The following is a 17290-nucleotide window of genomic DNA, read 5'->3' on the forward strand; positions in this document are numbered from 1 at the left end:
TAATATGAGATCACGTGATTGTGGATTGGACTCTCTCATGTTGCCTTTATGTAGTTATTCACAAGAACTTCATCTGAGATAAACAGATAATCCTCTGTGTTCCACGAATCCAGTTAGCTGGATAAGAATTAACAGCAAAACTTTAATCATCATGTCAGCCTGGATTAGTTACACCTTGTTTTTGTCTTATCAGTATATGTTTACAGTGTCACGACACCCCATTTATTGTAATGCTCAAAGTAACCTATAAATCCCTATGTCAGACTTGTCTTTTTTATGTATCGTGTCTAATTGTGTGGAAAAACCCCAAACCACCTAATGAGCAATAATTACTTTTGACATTCCATTTTAAAAATAAAAAAGTACGAATTCAAAACTCAGTCCCTGTCTTGTCTTTTAAAATGATTCCTTTTTATTGGTTCATATTAGTAACAAGTACCTGTAACATATTGCCAGAGAGTTATCATAGTGGAATAAGACAGAAGAAGAGTTCACTATTACACTTCAAGCAATGAAGACTGTCCAACATTCAGTTGTCAGGAAGACAGAGTTCAACACTCGAAAGCTATAAGTAACTGTATACAGTATGTAGAGAAAAGCATGCATCAAAGTGTATACAGTATGTATGAGAACAGTTCACTGGATAGGTGTGTATGTCTTGTATGTGACAGATAGCCCTGCAAAGCCAGCCCTCAAATATTAATAGCTTTGCTGGGATCTTGTTTGCTTAACAGATTGGGAAAAAAAACCTCCACTCTTCTGTTTTCAACAAGATCTATTTCTGAATGAAAAGGTTCGGCTGCAGGACTCTGGCTGAGTTTGCATGAGACAGTGACGGGAGGTCAGTGTTATGTGACTGTATCCACACAAGCTGTCCTCACTGTAGAAGAAGTCTGGCACAGCTGTCATAAAATACAATGTAGATACCTTCCAGAGTTTGGAGAGCAAGGAGACACTTTACCAAGCGAGCTAATAGTATAATCCAGTTTTCTATTATCAGCTAGCCTGTCTTACAATGATTCAATTTGTGTTGCTACAGCAACCAATTCTTGAGATCAACTCCAATCCTATACAGGCTTCAAGGGGCACATCACTGATTTTCTACAGCAATACTACCAAGTTGCATTATGGAAAATGTCAGTCTCTGCTGCTTTGATTTTCTTTATTTAATCTGTGCAAAACCACATTGGTGACATGCCTCCTCCAGTTGAGACGAACAGTGTGTCTTCATTGGGCTGCCTTAAACCTGAACATTTTGATCAATGACAAGCAGAAGCACATTTTTTTCATATTCAGGCTATCACTTTTCATGTTTGTAAAATGTCTTAGTCTTAGTACTTTCATCTGTTTCATAAATCAAGACCACTGCTTTTCATGTTCTCTTTGCAGTGCTGTTGCATTTTTTGTAATGACCTGGACAGTATCAGCCAGTGACTGACTGTACTGTTTGAAAAGTGAGCTGAAATGTAACTTTGTTATGACAGACTTGATTATTTTAGCACGCTTTGTAAAATGCCGCCCTCTCCAGACCTATATGGCCCAAAACATAATCTAGTGACATCATTGCTGGATCTTTTGTGCTCTGGCATTGAGCACAGCTTCCAACTGTCCCCCCAAATCAGTCTAATGGTATGACCCATCAGCACAACAGATCGTCATATCTCAAGCCCTACAAGAGAACACCACCAGTCCATAGCTATCAAACACCTGACAGTTTACAGAGGGTGGACACAATGTCATACATACATGTACAGTATTTTAGATAACAAAACAAACTACAACCTTACAAATTAAACAAATATCATAAAGTATTGTTTGTTGCGAGGCTATAGCAGCTTTAGCCTGTGCTGGTGTTAATTATAAAGTGTCCACTCCACTGTATTTTCAGCACAGTCCGGTAACCAGCTCCAGACAACAGTATGGGACGTTATGGGATAATTGTCCATACTGAATCTTAAAGCAGTATCAGCATCCACAGTAGCCAATAATAGTCATTCAGACATGGTGTATCTAAGTGAGCATTGTGTAGGTGATTACATATTATTTGTAAGATATCAGGTGCAGCTGTACTGTCTTTTCATAGACATAAAACACATCAACCATCAAATTAACACCATCAAATTAATTCAAATGTAGTACTTTGTAGACAATGAACATATGTGTAACATTCAGATTCAAGGCCTGATTCGATCCTTTCTCCTCGTGATTATTCCAAAACCTTTTTCTTCCAGATGATTCAATCCCAGCATGAAGGCAAAGTCAATCTCAAATAACGATACATCTTTGGTGAATGTGAATTTTTGCTACATGCCAAAGGTTTTTGCTAGATATTCAATACATTCAGTCAACAGAAAGCTTTGATTTTTTCTGTCTGATTTGTGTGAAGTTAAGCCTTCTGCAGCCTGAGCTTGACAAAACACTACACCTTTCAGTGCACTCAGCACATGAAGTATTCCCTCTCTCACTCTTCCAAGGTAACCACCCAAAACAGCTGTGAGTGTTTCTCTTACTCAGGTGCTAGCTCAGGTGTTAGATGAATACTGTGGCGCATCCCTCTGGGACTGTGGAGGGTATAAGGCAAAGAGACAAGCACCATCTGAATTACAGCTGATAGGGCAGAGAGGTTAAGCATATATGACTCTTACAAGGTGAGTGGATCAATTCATCCGGCTTTGACCCACTGACTAACACACTGTCTACCTGTTTATTTGCCATTCACAAGAGCCTATCTTTGTGCAACCAGCCTCTGATCACAGTGTTGTACTAAGAAGACTGAACTAGCAGCTGGAGTGTCTAAGGGCTTTTAGAGAGGGAGTGACATAAGGGAATTGTGGGTAGAAGCGGCTGCTTTTCCAAGGCAACATGGAGGAGACTAGGGTAGGTATTCATGTAGGACTGTAGTGCATCCTCCAGATACGTAACAGTGGTTTTATAGGCCACCAACACTATTTATAGCTCATACAACAGATACTTCCCCAGTATCTGAAAGGACGTGATGCTACAACAGAGTTTAAACTCATTCAGGCCAAGAGCTAAAATCCAAAACACTTCACGCACTCACCTCTGTGTGGATAAAAAACTAATCTTAACAGACACTACTCACTACATTAACACTGCATGATGGTAGTTTGTTACCAATCACTGCTTATGCAACATTCATGTCTGTTTGCTTCTGCTACCTTCTTGATTCTTAACATCTTAAAAAAAATGTAAAATATGTTTGCAATCTGCTTGGTGGTGTGTTCTTAAAGTTGTTGGAAAAGGAATTAAGTAGCTCAGGGGAACCACAGAACAATGAGCCAATCATCACCAAGGAACCATGTGCCTTTCAAGAGGCATGTGTGGGTCAATTCATCTGAAATCACATATTTGTGGAGATTTACGGGACTATGCATGAAAGTGCAAAGGTCAGCACAAGAACCACGCAAAGAGCACAAGTCATAACTGTGACCAGGAAATTAGCAAACACTTTTTTGAAAGCTTGGAAATATCCAACTTGAAAATGCTGAAAAAGCAAGCAAATAAAGATGTCTCACACCAGCCAAAGTCCATCATTCAAGGTAAAGAAACACAAATTTACTGGACAGAGTGCTATATGCACAGCATGTTTCAACCCCAACACCACCAACTGCAATTATACAATCATCTTTCGTTTTCTGATAAAGTGAACATTCTCGAGTAGCAAATCTTTCCCATCACTACCTTCCATCACACATGAAGTGAACGTGAAATTGTTCACTGTGTTTTATGATACATTTTGGGATCATTTAAGTCCAATACATAAGATTCAGTAATTCTCAATTTGAGCAGTGCTATAAAACGACAGACAGACAGACTAAATATCAGACAGTATAGAAAACAGTGAATGACTTCAGCTGCAGCCCAAGTCTCCCAAATAAACACTTTCTCATTCAGGAACATACAAAACTCCAGGAGTCATTAGAAAAACAACAATCTGTTGGCAGTGAAGAACAAGCTCACTCACCAGGAAGCAGTAACTACCTACAAAAAGTTAAGCTAAGTTATTAGGAAAAGTCAAGTCAGGTACAAAGTGTAAAAAGAGCAGATGAAGAGTGCAAACACACACACACACACTAAAGAGTATAGTTTCATATGAAGCATAATTATGCTCTTACACACTGCTAATAGTACAAACACAGAATTGCTCACAATAATATGTACAACCAACCATCACAACTTTCCAAAAGCACTTTGTTATGACAATATTCAAAATCCTAATGCTAACTACTGCTGCTAACGTCATCTACACAGCTAAAGCAGAGTTCTAGGGTTTTTAAAATGCGTACTATCTCAAGCAGTATTGTCTCTGTGGCATTGCCAGCTGATCCAAACTCCTTCCTGACTTTGTGTCATCTTTTCACCTTTCACAAATACCTCACCTTTTCACTTGTGTAAATCTTGATCTATTGGTGGCCATTCTGAAGTCTACCAAAGGCTGAGCTACAGGAGGTGTACAGCTGCAAAGCAGCACCCTACAGGACTAAAATGTATTTACTGGCAGCGTAGGAGGATTCATGGAGGTGGTGGCTATAGAACCTTCCTGAAACAGACAATCTGTCTATCACACCCCCTTTATACAGTGACAGTGGGGGTGCACCAAAAAGATGGCTTACAGCAGTCCTCAACCCTGCCCTTCCAGTGCTGCTATTCAGAACTGGTAACACTTATTACAAGACAATAATTGCAAAAATTCTAATAAGTTTTGATGATTTCACAGATTCTCCCCCAAAAATATTTCAGAAATAAATGGATTTTACAAACATATTTTAAATTACTGAGTGATTGTTGTCTTTGTCTAAATCAGTTTATGCTTAGGGATTCCAAAATAGCTGCCTGATCTACATCTAAAATCTGTTTGGCATATGTAGGAAACTACGACCATGTTTACAAAAAAGTTGGAACACTGTGTAAAACATAAATAAATGACAATGTGAAAATTTGCCAATCCTATTAAACATAAACTCAACTGAAAACAGTACAAAGACAATATATTCAATGTTTTACCTCATCAACTTCAATGATTTTTGTAAATATCTGCTTATTCTGAATTTGATGCAGCAAACACAGGTCTTTTGCAAACGATTGAATTCTGTTTTTTATTACGTTTTACACAGAGTCCCAACTTTTATGGAATTGGGGTTGCAGCATTACATCAACAAATAAGCTAGCTGGTAGCTGGTAGAATTTCTCACAATGATGTAAATTCAAAATGGCGACCATGAGATAAAGATAAACCCAGAGTCCTTCTGCACATATTGGCATCTAAATGCTAACACGATAAAACATAGTACAAACAATATTAGCTTGTATATAGCAAATGTGTTTTCAACAGAAGTCACATTTCACTTATTTTCTGCCCATCTAAGCACCGAGCCCTCTGTCCTAGAAATTACTTTTATATGCAACTAATTAGCAACAGCATATATGTTTTGAAGGAAACATAAGTTGCAAAAATGCTCATATTGAACGTATGTTTAGTGACAACATATTTCATTTTCTGCCAAAATAGGCATCTAATCACAGTGACTACAGAATTATTCAACTTTTTTATGGTTATGTTTAGGTACTGACAGCACCTTACCACAGTATAGATGTGAACCCTGGACTCTGGTGTCACAGTCCTGTACTTTCTACGCCCACATCCACCCCAACAACCTCTCTGTGACTGCAGCATGTTACGTAAAATAGAGAGTTTCATTCACTCAAACAAATGTGACTCTGAACAGAATCCAGGCACACATTTCATTTGTCAGCACAGCGTATTTATGAATGCTGATTAGCTGTATATAAACGAAATTTCTAGGAGACAAGGTTGACAAGCTGATTCACAGCTGTTTTTTGTATATATCTAAACACTGAAGAAAAGCCCCTTCAAATTAACAGAAAGTACATGCTGTGCATTTATAAGCCCTAACTGCAGTGGAACCAGTTCAGCTGGCATTGAGTCTAGTGAGTCCATTTTAACTTTTCATTTTTGGTGCTCTGTTTCCTGAACTCTAAGCAGGGCTAAACTTCATTCTAACTTTTAACTTAATTAGTTTTTCTTCTTGAACTAATCATTTAGCTTCCCCCCCATCATCCATTCAGGCTTTTACAAAGAAGCTGATTGACACCTGTTCTCATTACGATTATTTCACCAATCACCGCTTTGGAAAATCATTCTTCTCTAGGCTTCCTTCATTAGGCATTGTAATTAAAGGCTAGTTGGAAAAACTGAATATTTCCCTTAAATGTTAGGCTATTTACACTATAAAAAGTCACAGGTTGTAAGTAGACAGAAATGTTTAGACGCCTTATTTTTCCCCATTGCAAAAGATCCAAATCTGAATAAGGCAACTTTGTACATTAAGATAGACAACATGAGGAGTATGTGGATGGAGCAGCATGTAGCAACTAATGATGTAACTGTCACACGATGCAAACAGTAGTTACTTGCAACAACTCCAGTTCTATGAGTATGTACCTCAGCCACTAGCAGACTTAGTGTATTAAAGGTAAATACATGTGGGTCAAAATGCAATTAGACCTGTTGGGAAACTGCAGTGACCCCTGATTATTAATTGAACAAATACCAGTATCACAGTAAATGTAATAAATTAAATTGTCACATATTATAGGAATAGGAGAAATTCATATTATTAGTCAACATCATTTTACCATCATTTAATTTCAGTTCTATGAGTCTACGCTTTACTCTTAGTTTAACACGTTACTTTTTGTATGAAGTAACATTAGCTGCTTACTGTGGTAATGAATAATTACATCATCTGACATTTCTGCATTTTAACACCATAGGTTCACATGATCAGTTGCTACAAGGCTTTGAACAGAAACCTGGGGAATATTGTTAATTCTTCCTCATATTCACCCTCTGCACACTTGTGGAGAGTAAAGACAGACCTCCAAGTCATGGATTCTGGAAAGTGTTGTTCCACTTTAAATCTGATTTCCATCATTGTGAATAAAAAGTAGCATCTATGATTTGCATCAAATAAACTGTTATGTACCAAAAGGGGGAAATGGAATTGATGCATTCCATATAAAGTCAGGAAATAGAATAAAAATAGAAATTAGATCAAATGAAAAAAAAAGCGAAAACACTGGCCATGTCTCACAGTGCTTCCCTGTCCATTTGAAGTTCAGCTCTCTAAAATCTTCCCCATTTCGCTGTATAGAGCAATGATCATCTTTGCCACTATCAGGCACTGCTTTAGAATCATGCTGCAAGTCACTGACTGGTCAGCATCCCAAAATTCAATCAATCAGTGAAATGATCCACCTGCAACCGAGTTCACTCAACAGTGACTGACTCCCAGTGAACTCAAAGCAGTTTGACACACCACCACAGATGCCCAGGGTTTTCTTTCTCCAACATATAATATGATTAACTGTTTTTAACTGTAACTGTAACTTTCCACTGTATATTTTTCCAGTTTTTGGACTTCACTGTGTGTCTGGAGCTCAGCTCAGTGCTACAACTAAAGCTCTAGCTCTCTGCAGAGAAATCACAGGCTACATGCTGACGGCTAGGTAACTGTAAACCAACACTGTTAGTGGTGTTCAAACAGTAAACAATAAATTACAACGCACACATACATTTGGCAAGGTTCGATACACTGTCGGCCATGTTTACAGCAGAGAAAAAAAGAAAACCATGTTCACATTCAAGGCAGGACTACAAATCCCAACCTCTGCGGCACAGAGCTGCAGGATCAAAGGACATGCTACACACTCCTGTAGCATGACTGTGTGTGTGGGGTGGGGGGTGGGGGTGGGGGTTAAGTGGGGGTGTTGAAGATGTTGTGTGTGTGCGTGTGTCCGTGTGTGTGTTAGTGTGTGTTACACAGCATTTTCTTCAGTGGGAGGTTCAGCATTGGGTGGCTCCAGGAGAGTCTGTTGGACTGCAGACAAAAAAAAAGTTAACCAAGTGACGATAGCTCTTGACAACATTTGCTGTATTTTCCAGAATAATATGTTGTTTTATATTTCGGCTTCGACAGTAATAGATGACACCAGAAAATAGTTTATAGTAGATGTGATCTGAGAGCAGTCGAGAGTTTACAGCTTACCTTGTGGTTCTGTAGCCACCACGGCCTCAGGGTTCTCTGCCTTCACCATGTCAGTATTCAGGCTCTCTGTCACAAGGCAACAACACATTTAATAAGCATCAACAAGTACAATACTATGCTACCACTATATGAAATGTAGTGTAAAGAATACAAAAACAACTATGTATATGTACATTTGTACAGATTAGAAAAAAGCAGTAAATGCCATAAAAATTCTACCACAATAAAAAGATGAATTAAGCACTGGAATTACACTAATAATCTCATTCAGTTGTGGGGAGTAAAATCAATTTCTGAGAGTTGTGTTATTTTAAATGATTTGCTAACCGGCCCCTTTTGCTGCTGCAACCTTATATTGTTGGTTGTGCAGTCCGACATTTCACTTTCACCTTTAACTACAGGAATAGTACTAACTCATAGCAAACTGTTCGATATTTACATGTTAAGCAGACACAGAGCATTATTAGCAATGATTTGGATTCGTGTTTGTTTGCACCTGCTGAAGTCAAATCTCACTCTCCTTCTCGCTCTGATTGTTCTCCACTTAGGAAGTAATTGGTTAGGGTTAGTGAGGACAACATCCAGAGGGACATATGACTGTCATGCAAAAGCCTTACGTTGTATACTGAAGCACAGCTTCTTCTTCTGGTAGGAGATATAGCTGCTGACTGCACCAACCAGCGCCATGGCAACCGCACTCGCAATCCCTGCAATGGTGCCCACCTCTGCCGTTGTCTCTGGAAACACACACACACACACACACACACACACACACACACACACACACACATATATATACAATAAGTAAGCTCAGGCAGCCAAACAAACAGACATGTATTCATGGTCAAACACTACAGAGAAACCCACCACTGTTGTCGTCATACTGGTTAATCTGATCACTGTCACCGCTGGGACGTCCACCTGTGGAAACACAGAATGACGGTCCATGTTCACATCTGTTTGAACTGTTATATGCAGTGTTGGTCTCTTCTGCAACAATACGGATGAAATAATCTTTAGCTACTGAGTTAGAAATTGATTTTCTGTGGGTCAGACATTACCTCTGCCTTTGTCAGGTTTGTAGGTATCATCTTTACTAACATCAATCAGATCACTGTCAGAAAATCCACCTGAAAGGGGAGAAAGAGATAATCACCACACTGTGGATGAAGAATGACGTCACTAAATGATAAAGTCTAAAGGAAGCTGCTTAAAGGTACCGAAAACTCCAAGTTATGAATTTGTATAGAACTTTATTTGTCATTAATGGAGTTGTTAAAGTCATTTAACTCCTGTTCTTATACTCCATCAATGCTCAGTACAAACAATCTTTCACGTCAACCTGGTGAAGCTGCTCTGCTGTGGTGTCAGTATATGTCAGTATTGAAATGCCCATATCCTTATCATCCATCTGTACCTCCATGAGAAAAGTCATCTTTTCATTTTTCATTTCTAACTTCAAATGCTTTGCACAGTACATCTCATGCATGGCTGTATATATTAACATGTTTCTAAATCAAGTTTTCTGTACCTTTAGAGTTGAAAGCAGTTTGCCTATGATGCAGAATTTATACTATAGGCCAGCCGATAGTGGACTTAAGAGGCAGGTACTGATATTGGCATTTTGGAATTTAAAAAATCCAAGACAAAAACGAAGAATAACATTTTACAGTGTAAATAAGTACGTTTGGCATTGATGCGCTGCAGTGTGTTGTTACTGTTACTTATCAGCCGACATATTCACTAATACCAGTATATCTGCAATTAGTTGATATTGGCTGATACGTCAGGCTAGCTCTGAATCTCGTGATGAGACTTAATTGGGAAACAAATTTATTCAAATGTTGGAAAACAGAAAGGACTTCTGAACAAAATCAAAACTTTTTAATCATTTTCCCCAGTGACTAAACTGTAGACAGGAGAATGGTCACGGTGCTGCTGCTTGTACCTGCACATAAGACATTTTGGAGTTGTTCCACGTTGAAAAGAAATAGAAATAATAGTGAGTGACAGTAATAAGAGTTGGAGAACTTGAATGAAGACACAGGTGGCATACAAGATGGCAAATGAAAGAAACATCCAGTGTAGATGAGTGGAAAGGTTTAGGCTACATTATATTCATAATGGAGAGGGTTCCTTATAATCTGGTACCAAAACTCTGCACTGCACAGATAAATCATATAATTACTTTTACAATTACTTTTTATTAAAGCCCCTATGTGTAGGAGTTGTATATGGCTAAACCATTAAACTATAGGATTGCTTTTGAAGAAGTTTTGGGTGGGAGTAATATCATTCATACAATGCTGTCTACCACAGTGTCTTTTGCATATTCTACACATAGAGACTTTAATTCCACATGAAATCCTTATTAGGTCACTTGAGTGAATAAATATTTCAGTGATTATTTTAAGGTGTTTCTAAACTAATAGCTACAGATACTAATCCTACGGGAGACACTCCCACCCACCTCCCTGCCCCTTGCTCTTATCCTTGCCACCAATGTCATTGTTGGGGTCCAAGGCATCAGCCAGGTCAAAGTCATCGCCAGCTGTAGAGGTCAAGCAAAATAAAGCAAACATAGGAGTTTAAAAAAAACATTGCTGTAAACTGAGAAGGAAATATCAACTAAAAAACACAAAATCAAACAAAGCAAGGTGAATTATTTACCTGGCTCTTGACTCATCTAAAAGAAAGGTCAATGTGGCTGTGTGCTGTGAAGTGTTTCTTCTGATGTTGTCATTTGTCTTTAGCTGTTGAATTGGACTGTGTGGACATATGTGCCCTCATACTGTATAGACCATTATTTCAGTAAAGAGTTATACAGCCTGTTGCACCAGCTGAGCATAAGCGTGACTGAAGGTTTGAGTGTGAAGTCGACCCCACTTAACTGCTACATTGTAAGAGGACTCAACAAGTAATCAATAACACCAAGCTCAATATCCAAATTGTACGAGCTGCAATTTTTAAAAAAAGGTAAAATATGTCACAACATACCATTATAAATGAAGCACTGTGGCTTGGCCCAGTCTACAATCCTTTTTCATCAGACTAAGAGAAAATGCTTGTTCGGTACAGACCCCAGCAAAAATCACATCAGCAGTTTTATTTATATTTCTTCATTTGTGAAAATTAAATGGCCATTCCCACTAAACTGGTGACTCAAAATATCTGTCCAAATAATCACAATTAGATTTTTTGAATATCATTCAGCCCTTCATTGTAACTAGTTGGTTTGTCACTCAACCCAACTTGTTCAGTTGCATCTCTGTTAACGAGACAACTGAACTCATTTGACCGTAATCAAACACTGTCTCAGAGAAAGACATGAGTGCAGCAGCTGCTCAAGTAATGTTGACACTGTCACATGCAAACTGGCTAACATATGACACACAGTGAATCATTAAGAATAACTGAACGATCCTTTATTGATTACCTGTGCATGATGTTTTATGCTATGGTGAGGGGGGCTGTTTCACATGTTCTCATGCAAATAGTACTAATCTCAACTGGAGTTTAGGGAAAGCTCAGTGTCAGTATCATGATCACAGGAAGCGTGCTCCCACTGTAAAAATCCTAACAAAAGAAAAGAATCCTAATCTTTCTGACATTCCGCCGCGGTAACAGATAAACATTTTGCATTTGTGGTGCCCCCAGTGGCTGATATGCAACAATTCCTGTTTTGACAACAACCTACAGGAAGTTCTTCTTTCAATAACTTTTATCACTACAGTCCATAGATTCAATGTGCAAAGTTTCATGCAGATGGGACTCAATAGGAGTTTGAAAAAGTAGGTTAGTGACCGAGAAGATTCTCATCCAGTTCTGGCCCTTCAGGGCTTGAACCCTAATATAGTTAAAAATAGTCAAGATAAATACAACCTTTTTAAAGAAGTGCTGCACTGCTTTAGAGTGCGGCAAAGTGCAAACAAGTGTTTCAGTTATGCTCATTTTTATGCTCCAAGTTGATTTTGTGTAACTACAGTTATTGTAGGTTGGTGGGTTACAGGCTGTGTAGACAATGTATAAATGTAGAAACTTGATACAATCCATGCTAAGAGGACATGAATATCTGAACCAAATGTCCTGGCAATATCTGATGGTTTTACTAATCTGATCATTGTCACCAAAGTCGTGACACCGACATTCAAAAGAAAGTGTTCTCAGCAGAGGAGTGAATCTACAGGAACAGGACTGATGGAACTAATATTGTGGAAATGTACATTATACATTATACTGACTGTATTGACTACCAATAAACAAATCCAAAATGTTGAATTTGGATTAACAGCAAATTAAAACAGAAGATCAGAAAACAGATTTTTAAAACATAAAGCAGGACAAATTAGAAACAAAGACGCGTTTCAAGTATGAACCTCCTTCTAATAAAGCCCCGGGGCTCTCTGCTGCTGAGGCACAGGCCTCACGAGGAAATCTGACTGTAAACATAGAGGAAGGTACGTTCTCTCACCTGGCTTGGGTTTGGGCTTTACCGGGGCCTTCGTGCCTGTGGGTGCTTTAGGCACAACCTTGGGTGGAGATTTGGTGGTGGTGGTGGTGGTGCCATCATGTTTAAAGAAATCTTCCAGGTCAAGCTCTGCAGAGGACATTGAATACTGTTTCTAAATCCACTAACTTCAGTCATGTGCTCAAAACAAAAATTCATATTATACAATCATTCCAGAATACAGAATGAAACGATAACTGTGTCCGTAGTTGCTGTGTGGTTCTCACCGCCTCCTGCTCCTGCTCCTCCTGCTGGTGCTGCTGGCTTTGGTGTAGGGACTGCTGTTTTGAAAGTGAATGATAAATCATATGTCTATATAATCATGTAAAGCTAATTCTTCACCTGCTGTCATTCACAAGTGAATATTCAATATTCTATAATAATCAATAATCAATATTTTACAGGTGTGAGGAGGTGTGACATACTGTCCTGTGACCAGCTCAATCTTATATGATGTGTTCGTACATTTTACAAACACATCATAACATCTGAATAGTTAAGTGAATACATAAGAAAAATCCAAGTCATTCAACTGTTAAAACACTCTATTTTTGTATCTGGTTTGAATTTTCTGAAGGGAACAGGATGGGGTGCATTTTATGAATTAGTGGACATACTATGAGAAGCGGGACAGGCATCCCGTCCCATGCACAAGAGACAGAGTGAGATATAACATTTATTACAGTGCTCTTAGAAGTTGTATTTGATCTCAGTGCATATTTGATGATGCAGACAACAAATGCATAAATAAAAGAAAAAAAGGAGCTCTAATAATCCAAAATAAATGAAATCACCTGTGTTATTCACCATGGGTGTGCAGGCCTTCAATCCAATTGCATTCATTCAGACTTGTGTCATGTTCAAAGTATTACAGAGAAGTTACAGGTCTGATTGAAGATTATCACCATGACTTTTATGTAAGAGACCGTTTATTCAGACATGTGACCAACTCGTTAAACTTCCATCAGCTTTAGGTAAAAAGGTGACTGTCTCTAGTTCACCTCGTCTTTGGACTATGAGAAGTAACTCAGCAAACATAGAGGAGAACATATAAACTCCACACATACGGGATCATAACAATTAAACAAGTGATTAGTGTTTTATTGTACTTACATGGTTTACTGTCACCATCACCCAGAGCATCAGCCAGGTCCCACTCACCCTGAGACAGCACTACAGTCCAGAGAGGACAGAGGGATGGACAGAGGAAGCAGACACATTACAGTGAATCTGACACTAACAATCAAAACTGGTTCAGCACATGCTGCATGATTGTCTTCAAGCTGAAACTGATCTCTTTGATTTAAACGGTCTACATGTTGTAAGTGTGGCCATTTCAGCGCTGTTTTCAAGGCCGTGCTGGTGTTACTGTGACAGATAAACAAAACCTCTGACCTGCTGCCAAACTGGGCCCACAGTGCACTAATCCTCTCTATTCGTTGTCTGGATTGCAAAACAGAGTTCATTTACCGGAAAGGACACAAAAGCAGAGACATACAAGCTCGAGCCAGCCTGAGTGGCTGCCACTCACAAACAAACACACAGTGCATGCGTGCGTGCGTGTGTGCATGCGTGCGTGTGTGTGTGTGTGTGTCTGCCTATGTATCACTTGCATTGTGGGGCCATAAATCTGTTTACACAGTCACATTGTGGGGACTCACCGTACTTGAAAAAATGCAGGCTACCATAGTGTGTGTGTGTGTGTGTGTGTGTGTGTGAGAGAGAGAGAGAATATATCCACGTTTCAACATGGAGCGAGAGTAAAGGATGAGACTTTAATATTCATATTATTCTACTAACACTGAGTATTATGATTTATTGTGTGGTTTCTCATGATCTCATTGTCATTTAGGCTGTAGCTCTACTTACTTTATTTGTTCTCTATCTAATTTTTTTATCTGGTCTTTTTCTTGTTCTGCTATAACACCATTTCCTCTGGGGATCAATAAGGTCTTATCTTGTAACTTCAGTCTAGCCTTCCTGTTCTGGCTTCCCTTCCATGCTGGGGCAGATTTTAAACCATTCCTCTGTAGCATATGGGCCATTGTATTTGATCAGTTTTAAGGGCACCAAATAGTGCACTGCATGATGCACATTTTCAGAGGAAGGGCACCCTACTGGGCACTTTAATCATACTGTCTGCACACTGGGCCAGCATACAGCACTTTATCATGTTTTATTTACCATAGGGGAATCCAAGAGGGTACTTTTTTTTTTTTTTTTCCAAACATGGGGGCACAGGGGGACTCTGACTTTTTACAGATAAGATAAAACTTTACTGAACCCACGCCAGGGAAGTTATGTTGTTACAGACAGCAAGAATAAAGGAGATGCAGAAAAAGAACAAATGGACAATAAAAAAGAATACAGAACTAAAACAAATTTATATATGTACATTATATACAAAAGAGTATAAAAAATTATATTGGCTTGAGAAGGATGGCTCAGTTTTAAGATGGAAGATTTTGAACTGCACATCACTGGTTGGGTATTTTTTTTTTTGGAAAAAAATTTTGGACCAGCTTCAGTGAAAAACTAACTTGAGAAAAGTTCCTGGTACCAAAAGCACGTTGAGGTGAGTTGACCCCAGCTGTACTATGCAGTGGAAACATGGCAAGAGTCTTTACAAATGTTGTTAATACTGCATACATGAAGACAAGCCTTGTGGATCTCCAGAGGGAGTGTCGGATGGGCTAAAGACATCTGGGTGTGTGGAGTTAGAAAGATATGAGCTTGCCAGACCTCCATTGCCCTTTTCTCATCTCTGCTTGAGGCTAGAGACTCCAGGCTACTTTAGCTGCCACTAACATAACTCACTCGATTCTCCAACCCAACTGTGTGTGGTTAAGTCACATTGTGGGTAATGTAGTGATACTTTCCATATCACTATATAGACATGATTCCTGGGCATACTGGGCTGTGGTCTGAAAGCAGCCTTAGAACAACAGCCCCAGGCCACATATTGCCTTACCTAAAAGTGATTCCAATGAGCTTTATGCATTGAGCTTTACTGATTTTAAATTTGGGAAAAAGAGATGACTGGTTTGAGATATGCACTGACCAAGAGTCCAGGTATTAGAATTACTATCAGGGATCAAAAACTGAGAGGAGTGCATCCTCACAGCAGCTCTGTGCTTTTTCAGAATTTTGCTTGAACCCAACCTTGAGCCAAAATGAATTCAGGTAATTTGCATCTCATTTGCATAAGTTGCATCACAACATTGCATTAACTGGCCACCACTGGTTGGATAATTTTTTTTCCTTTTTCTGTTTCTGCAGCTTTTCAGTCAGTCCATGTCTTAAATCCATTGGTTATCATACTGATCTGTGATAAAAATAAATAAATAAATATGTTCCTAATTAAACACAATATATTGTCAGGAGGATGTCTGCACCTGGATGTCTAGATGGTGGTAACGTCAGGTGGAGACGGGGCTGGAGGACAGGTGCCACAGTAATCCAGAATGAAATCATTCGCTTTTAAATTATTCATCTTTAAATGACTAACTTTTCATTTTCATCATCACTGGGAGTGACATCATTTTCAGCATAGCATGTGCAGCTGTACTCCAGACAAACTGAGGTTACTGAGGGTGGTGCCACATTCAATTTGATCATTAAGTATCATGTCAAAAATTACTGGACCGACTGAAAGACGCTCTTAACAATCTATGTAATATGTATGTTTATGTAATAAAAACATTTCTGAATCTATTACAGCTGGTTAACATCAGCATTAGAAATGTCTGGAGCCAAAGCAAAGCGAGTCAACACAGCTCAATCAAGCTTCATTAGTCAAATATACAACACCCATATCTGGATTAACCTGCTGTAAAGATGCTACTTCTGAGCGCATTTGTAAAAAGTGAGTATCCGCATTCAGCTTCTTTGACGTTTGCAGCCATGCCGGTGGACCGTTATTCGGCCTCGAATCAAAGTGCGGCACAAAAGGCAGAACATGTGGATGTGCTGAGGTGTGCGGACAAAGCATTACCTTCCAGCGGCAGCAGCAGCGGCAGCAGCAGACAGAGAGACCACAGAGAGCGGACAGCCATGGCTGCAGATCCACACACACACACAGTGAGTAAAAACGCTTCGGTAGCGGTTAAATGTCGAATCCGTTCCTGCTGCGTCTGTCTAAAGACTACCGTTCAGCTCCGACCCCCCCTCGAAAGCCGCATTTAAGGCGTTCACTATGACATTCGGTGACACTCCCACACTGTGCCATTTCCTGCCACGCCTTTCAAAATAAAACACTCACCCCAAAAAGGAAGCGATGCAGGTGTTTGGTTGTGCAGACAATCGAAAGTGAAAAATGGAAACACGAAAAGACCAGAAACAGTTTTTCATAGTATGAACCTCCTAATAAACATGAAGTTTCAATCCTATATATAAACTTGTTTCCTGTCTGCACTGCGCTCTGTGTCATGTTTCACGTCTGTTCAACCAGCAACAGACTTCCTCTCTAAATCTCTTAGATTGTGTCATTTAAATAACTAATAACTAATAAAAAGTAATATCGAGGATAAAGTTAAAACCAATAATAGAGAATTGTGCATCAGAGCTTCGTTTTTATTAAGTATGTCAAGTTGTTCAAACTAGTTCCAGTCGGAGAAGCTACAACACTAAAATGCACGTTGATGCATTAACAATCTACTAATGTCATATATAATATGAGCCACAGGGAACATTT

The 17290-nt window shown here is 39.1% G+C and overlaps 1 protein-coding gene across 2 annotated transcripts; it reads right to left on the reverse strand.

Moving 5' to 3' along the window:
* Positions 1-389: 389 nt before the first annotated feature.
* On the reverse strand, positions 390-16818 carry cd99l2 (CD99 molecule-like 2). 2 transcript variants are annotated; one of them, XM_076724402.1, is made up of 10 exons: positions 16592-16818; positions 13711-13770; positions 12825-12878; positions 12562-12687; positions 10561-10641; positions 9152-9220; positions 8958-9011; positions 8708-8827; positions 8091-8156; positions 390-7922 (listed from the first exon to the last, which is right to left on the reverse strand). In XM_076724402.1, the coding sequence occupies exons 1-10, from the start codon at positions 16650-16652 to the stop codon at positions 7861-7863; spliced, it is 753 nt and encodes a 250-aa protein (XP_076580517.1). In that variant the 5' UTR covers positions 16653-16818; the 3' UTR covers positions 390-7860. The 2 variants fall into 2 exon arrangements, with proteins under 2 accessions (XP_076580517.1, XP_076580518.1); XM_076724403.1 differs by having other exon boundaries at positions 5998-7922; positions 12825-12875; positions 16592-16752.
* Positions 16819-17290: the final 472 nt, after the last annotated feature.

Source organism: Chaetodon auriga, chromosome 24, assembly GCF_051107435.1.
Source record: "Chaetodon auriga isolate fChaAug3 chromosome 24, fChaAug3.hap1, whole genome shotgun sequence".
NCBI classification, from domain to species: Eukaryota; Metazoa; Chordata; class Actinopteri; order Chaetodontiformes; family Chaetodontidae; genus Chaetodon; species Chaetodon auriga.

What these genes read in the sequence shown, in the direction of transcription:
- cd99l2 (XM_076724402.1), bottom strand. Translation starts at nt 16,652, where the DNA reads ATGGCTGTCCGCTCTCTGTGGTCTCTCTGTCTGCTGCTGCCGCTGCTG. An exon ending in AAAGCCCAAACCCAAGCCAG is followed by an intron (nt 10,642 to 12,561) that starts GTGAGAGAACGT and finishes TGACCTCTACAG; the next exon opens with CTGGCGATGACTTTGACCTG. An exon ending in GCTGTGCTTCAGTATACAAC is followed by an intron (nt 8,157 to 8,707) that starts GTAAGGCTTTTG and finishes GCCTTGTGACAG; the next exon opens with AGAGCCTGAATACTGACATG.